The sequence below is a fragment of the Westerdykella ornata genome, assembly GCF_010094085.1.
Source record: "Westerdykella ornata strain CBS 379.55 unplaced genomic scaffold EI97scaffold_4, whole genome shotgun sequence".
In the NCBI taxonomy this organism is placed as follows: Eukaryota; Fungi; Ascomycota; class Dothideomycetes; order Pleosporales; family Sporormiaceae; genus Westerdykella; species Westerdykella ornata.
This window is the reverse complement of record NW_022986854.1, coordinates 253,732-268,294: the sequence shown is the minus strand read 5'-3', so window position 1 is coordinate 268,294 and position 14,563 is coordinate 253,732. Positions and strand designations below refer to the sequence as shown.

At 50.2% G+C, this 14,563-nt stretch overlaps 8 protein-coding genes across 8 annotated transcripts; 2 read left to right on the top strand and 6 right to left on the bottom strand.

The window, feature by feature from the left end:
- Positions 1–36: 36 nt before the first annotated feature.
- EI97DRAFT_430946 (leucine aminopeptidase 1) lies at positions 37–2,047 on the bottom strand. Its single transcript, XM_033797817.1, has 3 exons — positions 1,426–2,047; positions 647–1,375; positions 37–595 (listed from the first exon to the last, which is right to left on the bottom strand). Exons 1-3 carry the CDS (start codon positions 1,606–1,608, stop codon positions 359–361), a joined length of 1,149 nt encoding a protein of 382 aa, XP_033656229.1. The 5' UTR covers positions 1,609–2,047; the 3' UTR covers positions 37–358.
- A 373-nt stretch (positions 2,048–2,420) lies between these two features.
- Positions 2,421–3,513, bottom strand: EI97DRAFT_456140 (ankyrin; the record flags this gene model as incomplete). Its single annotated transcript, XM_033800702.1, has 3 exons — positions 2,421–3,213; positions 3,268–3,353; positions 3,406–3,513. The coding sequence occupies 3 exons, from the start codon at positions 3,511–3,513 to the stop codon at positions 2,421–2,423; spliced, it is 987 nt and encodes a 328-aa protein (XP_033656228.1).
- A 1,593-nt stretch (positions 3,514–5,106) lies between these two features.
- Positions 5,107–6,765, top strand: EI97DRAFT_216853 (kinesin motor domain-containing protein). The gene has a single exon (XM_033793830.1). It carries the CDS (start codon positions 5,203–5,205, stop codon positions 6,559–6,561), a length of 1,359 nt encoding a protein of 452 aa, XP_033656227.1. The 5' UTR covers positions 5,107–5,202; the 3' UTR covers positions 6,562–6,765.
- Positions 6,766–6,815: 50 nt separating this feature from the next.
- On the bottom strand, positions 6,816–8,356 carry EI97DRAFT_499277 (kinase-like protein). Its single transcript, XM_033802599.1, has 2 exons — positions 7,690–8,356; positions 6,816–7,637 (listed from the first exon to the last, which is right to left on the bottom strand). Exons 1-2 carry the CDS (start codon positions 8,198–8,200, stop codon positions 6,940–6,942), a joined length of 1,209 nt encoding a protein of 402 aa, XP_033656226.1. The 5' UTR covers positions 8,201–8,356; the 3' UTR covers positions 6,816–6,939.
- A 744-nt stretch (positions 8,357–9,100) lies between these two features.
- On the top strand, positions 9,101–9,550 carry EI97DRAFT_465106 (uncharacterized protein; the record flags this gene model as incomplete). The annotated part of the gene is made up of 2 exons (XM_033801454.1): positions 9,101–9,178; positions 9,296–9,550. The coding sequence occupies 2 exons, from the start codon at positions 9,101–9,103 to the stop codon at positions 9,449–9,451; spliced, it is 234 nt and encodes a 77-aa protein (XP_033656225.1). The 3' UTR covers positions 9,452–9,550.
- Positions 9,551–9,900: 350 nt separating this feature from the next.
- On the bottom strand, positions 9,901–10,233 carry EI97DRAFT_440217 (uncharacterized protein; the record flags this gene model as incomplete). Its single annotated transcript, XM_033799611.1, has 1 exon — positions 9,901–10,233. The coding sequence occupies one exon, from the start codon at positions 10,231–10,233 to the stop codon at positions 9,901–9,903; it is 333 nt and encodes a 110-aa protein (XP_033656224.1).
- A 1,232-nt stretch (positions 10,234–11,465) lies between these two features.
- On the bottom strand, positions 11,466–12,622 carry EI97DRAFT_492392 (kinase-like protein; the record flags this gene model as incomplete). The annotated part of the gene is made up of 6 exons (XM_033802312.1): positions 11,466–11,698; positions 11,734–11,812; positions 11,876–12,040; positions 12,077–12,093; positions 12,147–12,427; positions 12,549–12,622. The coding sequence occupies 6 exons, from the start codon at positions 12,620–12,622 to the stop codon at positions 11,466–11,468; spliced, it is 849 nt and encodes a 282-aa protein (XP_033656223.1).
- Positions 12,623–13,268: 646 nt separating this feature from the next.
- Positions 13,269–14,229, bottom strand: EI97DRAFT_440216 (ABC transporter-like protein; the record flags this gene model as incomplete). The annotated part of the gene is made up of 2 exons (XM_033799610.1): positions 13,269–14,041; positions 14,088–14,229. The coding sequence occupies 2 exons, from the start codon at positions 14,227–14,229 to the stop codon at positions 13,269–13,271; spliced, it is 915 nt and encodes a 304-aa protein (XP_033656222.1).
- Between the last annotated feature and the right edge of the window lie 334 nt (positions 14,230–14,563).

Sequence of the window (14,563 nt, the reverse complement as noted above, 5' to 3'; positions counted from 1 at the left end):
GGTGTAGATACCAGCTCTGGTGTCTAAGAGCACATTTTGGCATGAGGTCGTGTGCTTTAATTTAATATGATTCACGCCCTTCAGGCGCCGTCCTTTTAGAAATAGTTCTGAAATGGCGACCGCACTTTTGCCACAAGACTATGCTGGCCAACAGCCAGGCGCATCTATATCGGGCATGCACTGATTTCGCCCACTACCGCACTCCATCGAGGTCATCATCTGGTAGAACAACCGCCACCACTCAATTATCCCAAAGAATTTCAATCGTTCACGGTTCAGTAATCTATCGCAGGCCCATGCCACTAGGCTTTGCCTTCTAATGAATATCTTCAGCTCCGAGCATTTAACCCTTAATTAGCTAAAGCCCGGTCGCAAACCCCAGCTCATACGCCAATCCCACCGTCAGCTTAGCATGCTCAATCATATGGTTATAATTGACGGTGCTGAGGGTATCACTCGAGGAATGAATGTACGGGCTACTGTTCTCGAAAGCCGACTCGAAAACAAAAGAGCTGGGGTATCCTGCTTTGGAGGCGCTGCCGTGGTCCGAGCAAGCGTAGCCACACTTTGTCTCTACGTAGGGGATTGCGCAGTACTGTTCAAATATCAGCATTGGGATGACTGGATCGGACAGCGAGGAACTTACAGCAGTAATGACCTTCTTCACATACGTCGTCATGCCCGCGTCCACGTAATCAGTAACCACGCCCACGACCTCCTTCACTCCAGGCTTGACATAGCCCGTCATATCCTGCTGCAACATCGCCTTCACCACCTTCCCGCTGTTCTTGTAGTTCGTGAAGATCGCCTGGCTACCAAGCAGTCCTCCCTCCTCCGCTGCATACCAGTGGAATTCAATGGTATTCGCAGCTTGTCCGCTCGCCACAAGCGGGTCAGTCAGCAGCACGCGCATAGCCTCAAGGATCGTCATGGTGCCGCTGCCATCGTCATCCGCGCCGGGGGCTCTCCCCGTGGGAGTGCTCCCTACGGAGTCAAGATGAGCACCAAGGACAATCGTGTTACTGCTCTTCCCAGGGATCGTCGCAATGATACTATTCTGCGTCCACGAAGTATGCGTGAAGGCGCGGGCCGACGCTTTCGTGGAACCCGAATCACGAATCACAGCTTGCACGCGAGAGAGAAGCCACTCCGAAGACGACTTCCCCGTAGCGCTCCTGTAGTACCGGTTATAATAGGCACTGAAGGTTTCGAGGTCGGTTTGGATGTTCGTCTTGTTGAGTTTTGGCAGCAGGGCCTTGACGGCGGTGGACTGGGTCATCGAGGCTGGCCAGACGGTTGCTTGGATCGACATGCGGTTTTGGGAGAATTCGTGGAGGTCCGCGTAGTCGGTTATGTCCATGAAGTGGACGCCTTTCTGGGAAGGGAGTCAGTGTGGGATTTTGCTGGAAGAAGGGAGATACGGACCGCGACGAGTGCCCATTTTTCTGCCTCCGTCACCTGTTTTGTTTGGCCTGGTGCGAGCTCTAGAGTAAGTAGTTCTTCTTTTGGGGCGCGAAATTGGACATCTGTAGGGAGGTCTGGCGCTGGGATGGTGAGCGCGAGCGACCAAGATGCGCATAGCGCGACGAGAGAGGTGGAAAACTTCATGTTGCATTTGATATCAGGAAATCCTCTGGGCTACTTGATCTGTGGGGCCATCGTGAAGCTTTTATAGTCCGCATACTAAGCCTGGACATATCACAAGCTTGCAACGTTGCCCCAGTAGTACCGCAGCCCAGTGATAAACCCAGGCAGGAATCCATATTTGGTCAGCATTTCCACCCTTTTGTTTCATTGGTTTACACTGGTACCAAGCTCAGTCGGACAGATTACAGACCTACCCATACGGGGAAGAACATAAGAGATGTGCAATATGGTAGGGTTTGAGGTTGACCAGGGTGTAACAGCTCCCACGTTCCCGCACCGGCCACATTTCCCGAATTGGTAGGAGGATACAGAACCTTTGGAAACTGCCGTCTCCGGAATGGTGTACGATAGTAGGACTTGTTTTGCATGAATCTTGGCTCGTGACTAGACATAGCAGGCTAAGCGAGTTTCAACCGTTCAATCAGCAGAAGTTAACGGTTGCGAAATTGGATTCCATACCTGCTTGTTGTGCAGGGATCTCGCTAAAGAGAGATATGCCGGAATACTATACTGTGAACAGCTCGCGCATCTACAGGTTCCACTGGAACACGTGCGCGTATATATGCACCCTATCTTCGCGGGTGCAATGCAAAGAGGCAGATGAGGCGGGTGTGAGTACGAACAAACCGCGATCCAATTGCGGAGGGAAGTCTTGTTTAGAAGCCGTCCAAGACATAGTAGATAGAGAAGTCTCCGTAACGCCGAATTTTCCACTGACTATTGCTATAAAAACAGAGAAAAACGCCTAGGCCGCGACGTACCTTCTTTCAAGATCAAACAGTGCTCCACTTCTCCTCAGCGTCGAAAAACATCCCATCGTCATCATCGTCATTTGTGCGTCCAATCGCCGCCTTCAAATCTGATAGAAAGTTTTCATAAACTTTCGTTCCCAAATGGGCTGCGAGTTCAACTGGCGTGAGATATTTCTCGAATCGACGGAAACTTTTCATCTTCGTCTTCAGACCTTTGATGTTCGGATCTGCTCCATTGGCGAGCAGGAATCGCACTTTCCCGCAGTGCTCATGATGGAATTTGTTGGAGTCTGAGTCGATCGCTCCATGCAGCGGCGTCCACCCCCATGAATCTTGGCGGTTGATATCATTGATTCCATATGTCCCATAAAGGTGCTCCAGTGGTTTGGAATCGTGTCCCTCCGCAGCTGCAAGATGTAAAGGATGGCGACCGTCCTTCGAAACACGGTCAAGCGACACACCCGCCTTCGCCAGAAGGTCAAGGGCGGCCGCAGCTGAATTGCGGCCCCGGATTGCGCTTATAAGGGCAGAATACCCGCCTCTACCGACAACATCAAAATCCTGATAATGTTCATTGACGAGAAGTCTGAAGAATTGAACCAGGGTCCCTTCCCCGTGTCTTCTATTGCAGATGTTTGTCATGGTCATCGTCTTGTTGGCCACGATTTCATGCACTGAGGCGCCGTACTGAATCAGGAGCTCCAAAGTCTCCAGCCAGTCTTGACCCGATGGGGTTCGCTGCAGATGGTGACTCAAGGACCCGTCTGCGTCGCGTTTAATCTTTCTAATACCTAGACATGCAAAGACAGGCAAGCTGCCAAATAGTGAGTTCAGTCAGTCATGGAAATGTAGGCGACAGTTCCCTTACATTCCTTCGTCATCACCAATATTAGGATCAGATCCTGCCTGCAGAAGATACTTGATGGCCTCTAGACTGTTTGATTCGATGGCAACCTACGCTTTGGTTGGCGTTCAGGGTCAAACTTCGTGGACAGCATCGACTTACTAGTAGAGGAGTCTTCCCAGAAGAGGAAAGCCGGTCGTTTACGCCACCCTGTCCATCCGTGATCAATTGCCTCATAAGCTGGACATCGCCTCTGGCACAGGCGTTCATGAACGCATTGTCTTTGGGTAGTCTGTTTTGGACTCGAATGTGCGCATCGAGTAGATGAGTCGCAGAAGTAGATATGCTGAGCCAGACAGTCCAAGACGAAATCGATATAAACGCCGGGAACTTGTACCCAAAACAAACCTTTGCAGTTCTTGTCCTGTCGACGGTACGAAGGGTGGTTGCGCAACCGTAGAAGCCCAGTTTTCCGAGCCACGAATTTGCTAAGGATATCCAGCTTTCGGGCACGGAAGATAACCTAGCTCTGGATGGACGATTGCGGTACGAGAATGATTCTGAGTCGCCCGGCATTGTCTGAGGAGAAGCAATCATGGTAAGTGCCACATTCGTTCTTTCCAATGTAGCCTTCTCTAATGAAGTTAAAATCAGAGTGGATAATATCCTGCGCCTCATTAGTATAACAGCGTCACAAGCAAGTGGATAAAAGATCGATTACATGTTACACAGCCCCGTAAGCAGGCTTAAATCTTCTTCAATCTCCTGGAGAAACCCCAAGGTCTCCTGAATGTTTTTGCGATCAATTACAGCATACCGCAATCGGCCTCCTAATCCCATCTTCTGTCCCCTTTTGGTATTCGGGAACTTGTTCTGCATATTGTTGATTTTTTCTTCGAAGTTGTGCAGGGCAGAGCGTAGGAGCTTCCGAAGGTCGGTGGGAAGTGGAACTTCATCTCCACTCGTACTCAGATGGTGTTCATACGTGTCAAGAATAGAACGTAACAGAAGTGACCGTTCCTGAACACCTCTGTATTGTGAGGGCGCATCCTTCAGATGATGATAGAATGTCGCCAATGTTTCCGTCGACTTGATAAGGTGCCCCAGCAACTGTGAAAACGAGGCTGCGGCGGCAAAACCACCGACTACCTCTCCAACACCTGACATCCTACTACTTCTGTTAGCTTTATAGGCTTGTAAGTGATATATACATCGTTTCGAAGGCTTTGCTTATAAACAGCAAGAGGTTGATGGTGATCGGAGCAGAGAGCGTCCACCGTAGACCTGGAGTCTGGCTAGCTGAAGGCTCAGCCTGATATGTTTCGATTGGTCAATGAAGCACCACGCGTGCGCCAAGCTGCAGGGAGAATGTGTAGGCTCTTTGCGAGGCTTTTCTCATCGGACAGCTCTCTGTATGTTTGAGTTTCCTGATAATATAGCTCTTAGTGTTTAGATGTGGGCTTCAACCGCTGGTGTTACTGACAGTGACAGTGCGAATATTCGAATTTCCGAATTATCCGATTCGGATAGCATGTTGTTCCTCAGATACTTTATTATTTGCTAATGCACCACGCATCATCAATGGTTTCAGAGGGGTTTATAGGTCTCGACCCAATTCACCATGCCACAAAGAGACTATTCCGCGTGCCTGTTCACCACACTGAGGGCATATTTGCGGAATTGGGTTGGCCGTCAGGACCCTGACAGCGAGGAAGTTTGACGCCTGTTGCAGTTTATGAGGGGGGTAGGAGTATGGAGTTCTCGATAGCTCGATCAATAGGAACTGCAGTGAAGTGTACTGGCCCGTGCATTATCCCAGAATGTATCCCTAGAAACCGAGGTAAACAAACGCCAAGAGTGTTCCAGGCAGCAATTCTTTCACATTTTCGTCGCATCCAAAACTCTTGAACGTGTTCTCAAAACTCAAGAAAATAACCCAGTGTTCAAGAAGTCGTCGCCATGTCCGCCGAATCCTCGGCGTTCCGGACGTACGTAAGGTTCAGACCTCTCAATGCCAATGACGGGGAGGCATCAGCATTCGACTACACCATCGACAATACGGAGACGAAGCGCAAGATTACAATCTCTGCTGACGGGCCTCGAAAGCGTACATGGAAAAGCGGCGCCTCATTCTGTGACGTCTTTCAACCCACAGCGAGTAACAATGATGTTTTCAACAGTGTTGTGGCCCCTACTTTACCATTGGTGATGGAGGGAGCGACCTGCAACTTCTTTGCATACGGACATTCTGGTAGTGGGAAGACACATACGATTATCGGATATCACAATGATGAAGAAAAGGAACTTGGTCTTTGTCTGGCGGCTGCTCGCGAGCTCTTCCAGGCTCTTGAAGGGATCAACAGTGATAAAGACCCGGATCACCAGGGGAACAACGATAAACTCGGCGTGGCAGTTCGAATCTACGAAGTTCGCGGGAAATTCGCATATGATCTCCTGAATAAAGGCACTCAATGCCATGTCCGCGAAGGCCCCGATGGCCGTACACATGTTCGAGGCGAGACTGAGATGTTGGAGGGCGGCAAAGTCAGGGTCCGCCCTATCGTAGCGATCCCATGCTGGAGCTTTGCCGAAATGCGGCACACGGTCCTCAGCGGACTGGCGTCGAGACAGACAGGGTCATCTTCCATTCATGATGAAAGCTCGCGAACACATGCTGTTGTGGAACTGGAGGTCGTGAACAAGACGCTGTTGGCATTACGTGAGGCGGTTATTGAACGAGAGTCGGAACTCGTCCCTGTAGGAAAACGGGCCACGGACGTGTATCTTGAAGAGAACAAAAAGAGAATCATCAAAACGGCGGATGGGCAGGTAACCATCAATCCGGCCGTTCATATAGATCAGGAGCGGATAGACGAAGCAGAGGCGGAGAAAACGAAATACCAAGGCCGACTCGAAGCGGCTGAGAATGCCGTTAGGGACTATTCCCAGGCCTACCCGCATCCTTCTCTCGGCGGGAAGTTCGTCTTCGTTGACCTGGCTGGCTCAGAATACCTTGATCGAGGAACAGCCGCTCTCCCTACAGGCCCAAAGCAAACGCCACAGGAACGGCAGCAGGGACGCCAAATCAACACCGACTTGTTTACACTGAAGGAAGTCATACGTGCGAGAGCATCGAACCAAGCTCGAACTCCGTTTCGCGGATCGCCCTTGACTTTGATACTGCGCCATCACTTCTTGGCTGAAGGGAAAGGACAGTCCGCCATGATTCTGACAGCCTCTCCATCTCAAACGCAATTCGCCGCTAGTATGAATACCCTCAAGTACGGTGATCTTGTCGGCGCGGCTAGCTCGGAATAAAGGTTTGCCAACACTCAGCAGTGTGCAAGTGGTACATAATAGGTCGAGGGAAGTCGAGCTGTGATGGATAGCCTCCAAAAAGAAGTTGTAATCTATGTAGAAAACAGTATTCAACCCTGTTGCATGGATATCAATCCTCTTGAAGCGTGTGCCAGCGTGTCCGTACTGCCCCGCATCCTGATCCAGGAAGAGGTCAAGGGTACCTTTCCACTCCATTTCAAGCTCTCCGTTCCGATCCAAGTAACAGATTAATGGAGCTGTATTGCTTTCCTTGAACTACCTGAAAAGCCCTATTCCAGCCTACTCTAGCTCAGGCAATGCCCAATTGACCATCCACTTCGAGCTCAGCACCTCGTCTATTGTTAGACGTTCCTCAGGTCAGAACCTAAGCATACCACGCATTAATTCAAGAATAGCCTCTATTTCTTCCTCGCCGAAAGTCCCAGCGTCCTCTCGTTTCCTCCTGTACTTCTGCACGAACTGTTCGAACGCGTTCTCAAGAGCAGGCCACGCTTCCCGATCGCGGGTTGGCCGTCGAGGAATCATATTATTTGCGTCGTCACCATGCTCTCCTAGTCGTTCCCATTGCTTTCTCCAGTTTTCCGGGAAATTCTGGGAACCTAAGACATCAGTCTGTTGAGCCACGATCTGGTCCGGCGTTTCTCCCTCGCTGAAGATGAATTTCATTCCCAAGATTTCCCAAATAGCAGTTCCAAGATTCCATATGTCTGATGGGTATGACAAAGGTTCATCTGGCTCGAATAGGGCCTCGGGGGCTCTCGTGGCTAAAGGAGTGTGGCAGTCCCTGCCCAGGCGCTGCTCCGCAGCTGGACGGAATGCCTCGCCAAAGTCGTTGAGAATCAGGCCGTGGGCATCAGCCAAGGTAAACTCTTGCGCCTTTTTACCGAGATAAAGAGGTATTACAGCTTGTGCGGGGACGTTAGGGGTCAGGGGTTTGTCATCGACCCGAGCGATAGGCACCGTTTCAGGCTCGCCAAATTTCTCCCGGAATTGAGGGATTGAAAGGTCGTCAAATGTAGATGGAAGCTTGACTAGCAGGTTACCGAGGTGGAGATCTAGATTCGTTATTAGTTGTGGCTACATTGAGTAGCCATGCGGTAGACGAACCTCCATGAACGAAACCCCGTGAGTGGACGAACGCCACCGCAATTGCCAACTTAGCAGCTAAAGCGCGGGCGACTCCTTTAGGAAAGAGCCGGCTGAAGGATGCTTCCTTAAGATTTCCTTGGGCGGGGGTTAGCGTGTAGCATGTGTGGGTTCCATTCGGTCCGCAGACGTGGAACGAATCGAGAATGCGGGGAAATATCGCGCATGCATTCTCATCGAGACCAGCTTGTGAGCGTAACTTTGAGCCTTGTAGTGCCTGAAGGGTGTCGATTTCCCGCCGAGGGATTGGCGAGCTTGATATCCCAACTTTAACGGCGACGTAGCGTTTGAGTGTCTCGTCTCGAGCGAGCCAGACAGTAGAATAACCACCGAAGCCCAGTTTATCCACTATTCGATAGCGATTGTGCAGATAATCGTCGACCATTACAGGGTGGTATCCGCCAGGTTCGTACAACTCCAACCGCTCTACCCCATCAATCCAACGATACTCGATTGATGAATCAAATGACATTGTCGAATATCGAAGACAGGCACAACCGATGTTCGTCACGCGTTGTAGGGCGCACGAACGTCCGACTTTTAACTTTGGCAACCGGGAATGTCTGAGAGTAAGAACTACCCTAGGTACATTATAGTGGTACTCCGAGCAACAAAATGCTGAAATGATGTTTGGCCTGAGCATGGTTGAGTCTAAGCTGCGACGAAGGGGACAAACGTGCAGTTAACTCACCGCAGCTTTTCGCTTCAACCAACCAGGGCTGAGCAAACGCACGAGAGTATGGAACCCAATTACCAACAAGCTTACCTTCAGCAAATCCGAACACCATTCATGAAGTTGCTTCCAAATTCTGAATCTCCAGCTAGTTGCTTCCCAGTGGCTAGACAGTTGGCCGCTCAATTCGGCTTTCTACATTAACATCATATGCCGAGATATAGCACCAAAGTCGAATTAAGTTTAATATTACATGCTGCTCTAGGAAACAGCCAATGGAAAAGAATTGCTGCATAGCCCCTTATACAATCCTAAGCCCATTCTTTTAATTTCCAACAGCCTTTGGTCGCGGCCGGCGGCGAGTTAGGGCACATGTACGCTTCGGTATATGTTACCCTAAGTACAAAAATCTACTGCAAAGAACGCAACCCATCCGTGAATTTCCTAGAAAACCCCATGCATAACCTACACTTGCTCTTCAGAACTTTGTCATGTCAAATGACACTAGCAAACGAGCTTCCTCACATCACCCGCTGCCCCTGACGTAACCCTCGGAAAGCTGCAAACATACCTTCACAGACATTTAAGACCAAAGGGCGCCTACGCGGTTACATTCCCAAGGGTTCCTCCGAAAGCTGAAATCGCATCAAGCTAAGCAAATCACATTGTTCCAACTTCAAACTTGTCAGCACCAACAGCATGCCTGGACACGCTACAGGCCAAGGCGGCAAGAATGCCATGACCAAAGAAGCAGCTTCGAACATACAATCTTCTCAGGTAAATGCGCCCACTCAAGTCAGCCTTAGGCGGTCACTTTCCTTTTCTTACCTGCTTCTCTGTTATCCTCCATTCTTTTCCTAATCGGGAGGGGGGGCCTAACTAAAATGCAACCAGGCAAAGGCCGGCCATGACACTGGTAAAGGCAGCTTCTCCGCTCGTGCGCAATCAGCTGGCGCTCGAAACGCCAACGCAAACGTTCACACGGGTTCCGCCGGAGGTGCTGGTTCCACTGGACATAGTGGCGGAGCGGGAGGTCACGCTCAGCGCTGAGATGGCGGGCTGAACCTGCTACAGAAATGAGCGAGTAACTTGGCGAAAAAATTGAAGGAAAACGCATGTGTAAGGGGGGCGACACGCTATCGATGACTGGATAGTATGTCTTTATGTGATCATGAGGGTTGTGGTATGGCGGCAGCACAACTCGTCAGGTTTTCAATTGTCTAGCACTCATTCGAGCTTGAGGTAGCTTATCGCATACTATAAAAAAAATTGAATCTCATTCCCATCTTGTATAGTGTCCGCATTGTCGCCGATAGCTAACATTAAAGAACCGAGACTATTTGTACACGTTATTCCGTAAATAAAATGAGAAGTGAGTGTGATAATTACTGCATAAATTGAAGATGGTACACATTCTGGTATTCTGACTTTAGGAGCACCCTGGGGCAACAATAGACATTGTACGCTCTCCCTTCTGCTGTTTATTGCGTTCCCGAACATTACGATTGGGGGCTCACTTCCCGCACTCTGAAATATGCCGTCAGTTCACACGTTACGGTCCCCCTCCACCCATGGCTATCCCTATGAGAGTCCTCGTCGCTGTAAACGGGTTCTTCCTTGCCGGAGAACGTGTAGATAGTCCCGTGGGGTGCAACTTTTTGTATGTGGTTGTTGTATCGCACGTAGGCTACGCCAGGCTCCGAAGCAAGGTTCTGCGCAAGTTGCGCTCGCGTTTCGTCCAGAACTTTGCGTTTGCAGTCGCGCATCTTCGGTCCGCTTCGGCTTGTGTGGCTTCCGCGCCATGTATGAAACAGAGGAACTAGATCGGCCATGAAGAGCTGAGGAACGCGGAGGGGACTGGGTTATCGGAGAATAAGTGTGAGGTTTCTGATATCGACTGTCGTCTGACAATAGGACCCTGATATGGACTGACTTTACGGATTGATATCAAGCCGCGCGGACGAACACATCTATGTACATGTATGTAGTTATCGGACCGATAGCTGCAATCAAGTCTAGCCAGCTCCTGGTAGTCCTAAGTGGAGAGAGCTAGACTCGTTGAATCATCGTGCTTTTCCGGTACGTCCAAACAATGCTAACCTCCGCCGCAAACAGTTTCTAGTGTTAGATTCCTCTTTGTGCTCATCGGTAGCACTGACTAAGATAAGCTAGAATAGGAAGACAGTGTAGCAATAATCGTCATGCAGCCGCAAACAGATCCTGATGTAACGCCTCCCTTCATACTCAACGGCGGCACTTACCCAGAGTGCTTTGTTATAGACAGTCGGCCCCGCAAAAGCATGGATGGTTTGGATCTTGGTTCTCTGCTATAGCAGGTTATAGCTCTCGAGGCGGCTTAACATCCATGAAAACAAGCTGTTTTCAGCTCATAGCTGTGCATACACATTTGCCCCGATGTGGTTCTAGCCTACCTAGAACTCGAAGGGGGGTCGCCACGGTGCGGCTGATGTTGCGTCGCGAACACATCCTCTCGAACAAAGGGTGTACACGCCGTGAACGGCAGGAACAAGGGGCTTCCTTATCAGGCTTACGCCGACCTCGTCACATAAAAGCAACCCTCCCTAGCCGCTGCCTTGAGTCGAATTCCTCTCTCAGCATGATGCCCGTAGATCATAGGCTCCTCGCTGGTAAAGGCGAAATCATTTGCATAACGCAGCTATCGCCGGATTCTTGGATGCTGCTGGGTACTGATATGACGGCGCGCCAGGTGCATGTATACTAAAAACTCCAACGCTGCTCGATGCGGACTCAACGAACGATCCCTCAGTGATGCGCCAATCTCCGATACATTTTCACCCAGTTGTTTGGCTTCACGCTTACATGACCGGCGGGGTGTCTGTAACCAGCAGAATAGATGCCATATTCAACGAGGTGTTGTGTCGTATTCGTGTTGGGCTTTGTGCCAGAGGTAGTTGTCGAACTCCACGAACTCGACTGGCTCGAGGTTATTGTGGATTCGGAAGAACCCATCGCCAAAGGGTGTTCTCTGTACCTTCAGGTTCCAAGCTTCACCCCTTGCTGTCCTGTCATTGCTGGAGAGTTCTCATCCCACGTTCCAATATCTTTCCGTAATAGTGTCGGATAACGGCGCTCTCCTCGCAGGATTAAGATCCGTCATCCGCAAGATCAGCCTGTTTGCTTCGTCATTTAGGTTAGGAAACACATCCTCTGACCATTCCGCGAGATCATCATATGCTTCGTTTTCTCTTATTGCTTGCCACAAACTGGTCACGAGCCCACCCGCCTTCTCGACGTTGACATGTTTTTTGAGCGCGTCTGGTAGCGGACCAAAAGTTGCGAGCATCTTGAACAAACCACTACCTCAGGCTCAGTCTCAACTTCCTCGAAATTTAGGTCGAAAATTTGCACTCCTGTGATAACGTAGAGACACTAGAAGGACGAATCAATGAGCTTCTTCTAGCCGAGCCGAACATGGGACTCCATGGGACTCACCAAAAGCGCAAAGGAGAAGACCTCGGAAGGTTTTCCAACGCCTTTCCCCCGTTGTCCTTCCGGACTGCGCCACATAACGTTCCCAGTCCTATCATTGAGTAATCTTTCGCCTTTCAATTTCAAGGCACAGTCCAGATCGCCTAAGGCTAGCTTCTCTAGATGAAACTCATCACTCGAGTCCACCTACCAGTTGAGAAAGACATTGTTCGGCTTTACATCTGCAGTAGAATTAGTCATGGATGTTGTACACAGAGATTAGGTAGTATCATGCCTAAATGTATCCAGTTTTTCGCGTGCATTGAGATCTCAGCAAGTGCTAGTCCGACCTCCTTCAAGATTGTCTTCCTCATTGTTATTGGAAGGGCCGGGTAGTTCTCGACCAACGAAAGCAAATCCGTCTTAAAGTATTCATAGACGACGATGTTCTCTTTTTCGATTTGGTCTATGTGGATACGGAGATGAGTATGGTTTTCGAACTCGTTTCGAAACTCTTGCAGGTGCTCGAAGATCGACTGCGAGACGGGCTTCAAAACAAAGGGTCTGTTGTTACAGCTAAAATCATGGCAACTGATTAGCCTACAAGAGATAAAATAATTCCACAACTCACAGCGCAAGACATACACTGAGTTCGGGCTTCTTAGGATGCCGTTGGAGTACCCTTTAGAGGTTGTACTCCCGACCACTCTGGCCAACACGTGTGGAGAGCATCCTCGCAGCTTTGAGGACACAAATCGGACAGGGAATCATGGACAGTAAGATGAGTGTAAAGCGACGCTAATGATGTATAGGTGGGGTTAAGCGATTTAACGCGCCTCTCTGAGAACCGGTGAGAATAATGTATAGGTCAAACCCCTGAATAAGACGCTGATGGCTAAGCACGACTCGTTGCAGCGCAGTCGTCTCCGGGCGCCAATATGACGATAACAGCTTCTAGGGAGTTGACAGTAGGAAACACGTAGTTATAAATGGCAAAGCAACCCCAGACTCCGGTTTCGATGCGCGTGCACGCTGGCATGACGCTTTGCCCCGAAGAGGGATGAAAACCCAACCATCAAGCGTAAGCCAGGGAAAGAGACCGGTAGAACGAAAACAGCGAACTCAATTTATCGAAAGCCGCAACACGACAGCATTGCTTGTTGTAGGACACTGATACTCTTATCTCTTACTTGCAGATTGAACATCTGGAAACGGTTGACGGCAGCGAACAGATTTCTGTACAAAAGGTGATGTGATATGCTATATGAATAGCCAAAAAACTTATCCCCACTTGTTGAATTCTGAAATTGGGTATCATCGTTGAGTATTTCTTTCTTCATCCATAACGCCGCCGCCCCAACCGAACTTTTACGCTCTCAGTCCATCCCACCTCAGAAGAGGCATGCCCAGATATCCATCACTTAAACTCTCGGCGCCGTGGTTCGGTTGAAACTTCGGGTTTGTCCAAGTGGTCCTCAGCATGCTCTGTACCGTAGCCACCCTTGCCCTCGTAACTCTCATATGTCTTCCCCTCAGAGGCTTTCCCATTTCTCGGGCCTCTTTCATTGAGATCCTCCTGGAGCCACTGCAGAACCAATTCGCCTAGCTGGCTGTTACCGGAAAGGACCCGTGTGCCTGGATCAGCGACTACGTTCAGCTCCTCAACGCTGCCCCACTTCTTCACTCTGCCCAAGGACATGTGGACTAGGTGCGTTGGCCAGGTAGCCAGGTTATCCAAAATATGCGTCGCATAAACGATAGTGCACGGCCTCGTTTCGGTCTCCCGCTTCAAGAAGGCGAGGAAGTTCGAGCGAGAGAGCAGATCCAGGTCTACTGTGATCTCATCGAGAAGAAGGATGGTCCAAGGCCTCAGCAGACCCATAGCGAGCTGTACTCTCCTGCGCTCTCCGTCCGAGACAGCGTGCATGCGCCATGACAGATCAATATCCAAGATCCGTACGAGTTCATCTCGCCTGTCTTTGTACAGATCGCCACCGACAGATGACAGTAGCGTAGGTACGTCGATGTCAGTGCGGACAATGGGGTTCAGGACCCATTCCAGGCCAAGGTAAGTTACCCCCTCGAGTCCATGCTTGAAGGGGTCCACACCAGCGATGGAGACGGAGCCTTGGGGTGCCATTCGCTTTCCTGACAGCAGACGGAGAAGAGTAGTTTTACCAGCACCATTGGCTGCAAGCCGTCAGCTTCTGTCTCTGCACCTGTAGAGCATACCCACCTCCTATGAGCAGCGTCCTGCTGCCGGGAGGAAGACTGAGAAAGATCTCACGGAGACCTTTAGAGCCGTCTGGGAAGGTGTAGCTCAGGTTTGTCACGTCGATTGACGGGGCGAGCTCCTTTGCTGCTGTTCCCTCGACCATTTTTGCTGCTCAATCGCTGAATGTGCGGATTCTGGGAGCTTTGGAGGTTTGAGTCTCTGGAGGGGTAGACACCCTTACTCTGGTCTGATGTGACGTTATATATGGCGCTAGGCCCGACGGGGATAAGCGTGACAGTGATACCTCTTCGGCAACTTCTGGAACACCACGCTTCATCCTCCTCTTCATCGACTCCATGATCCGTGGAGCAGTCCGGACAATTTCTAGAATGTCTAAGGCACCGTCCAAGCCTTTGGTGGCCATTATAGGCGCCACGGGAACTGGAAAGTCGGACGTGAGTAGTCATGAAAGGCGGTTATAGGGCTACTTTCAAATG

Excerpts from the sequence above, each read along its gene's own strand:
- EI97DRAFT_430946 (XM_033797817.1), bottom strand. The coding sequence starts at position 1,608 with ATGAAGTTTTCCACCTCTCTCGTCGCGCTATGCGCATCTTGGTCGCTC. Across the intron at positions 1,376-1,425 it reads AAAAATGGGCACTCGTCGCG|AAAGGCGTCCACTTCATGGA; the intron begins GTCCGTATCTCC and ends CTCCCTTCCCAG. Across the intron at positions 596-646 it reads TGAAGAAGGTCATTACTGCT|TACTGCGCAATCCCCTACGT; the intron begins GTAAGTTCCTCG and ends ATATTTGAACAG.
- EI97DRAFT_216853 (XM_033793830.1), top strand. The coding sequence starts at position 5,203 with ATGTCCGCCGAATCCTCGGCGTTCCGGACGTACGTAAGGTTCAGACCT.
- EI97DRAFT_499277 (XM_033802599.1), bottom strand. The coding sequence starts at position 8,200 with ATGTCATTTGATTCATCAATCGAGTATCGTTGGATTGATGGGGTAGAG. Across the intron at positions 7,638-7,689 it reads ACGGGGTTTCGTTCATGGAG|ATCTCCACCTCGGTAACCTG; the intron begins GTTCGTCTACCG and ends TAACGAATCTAG.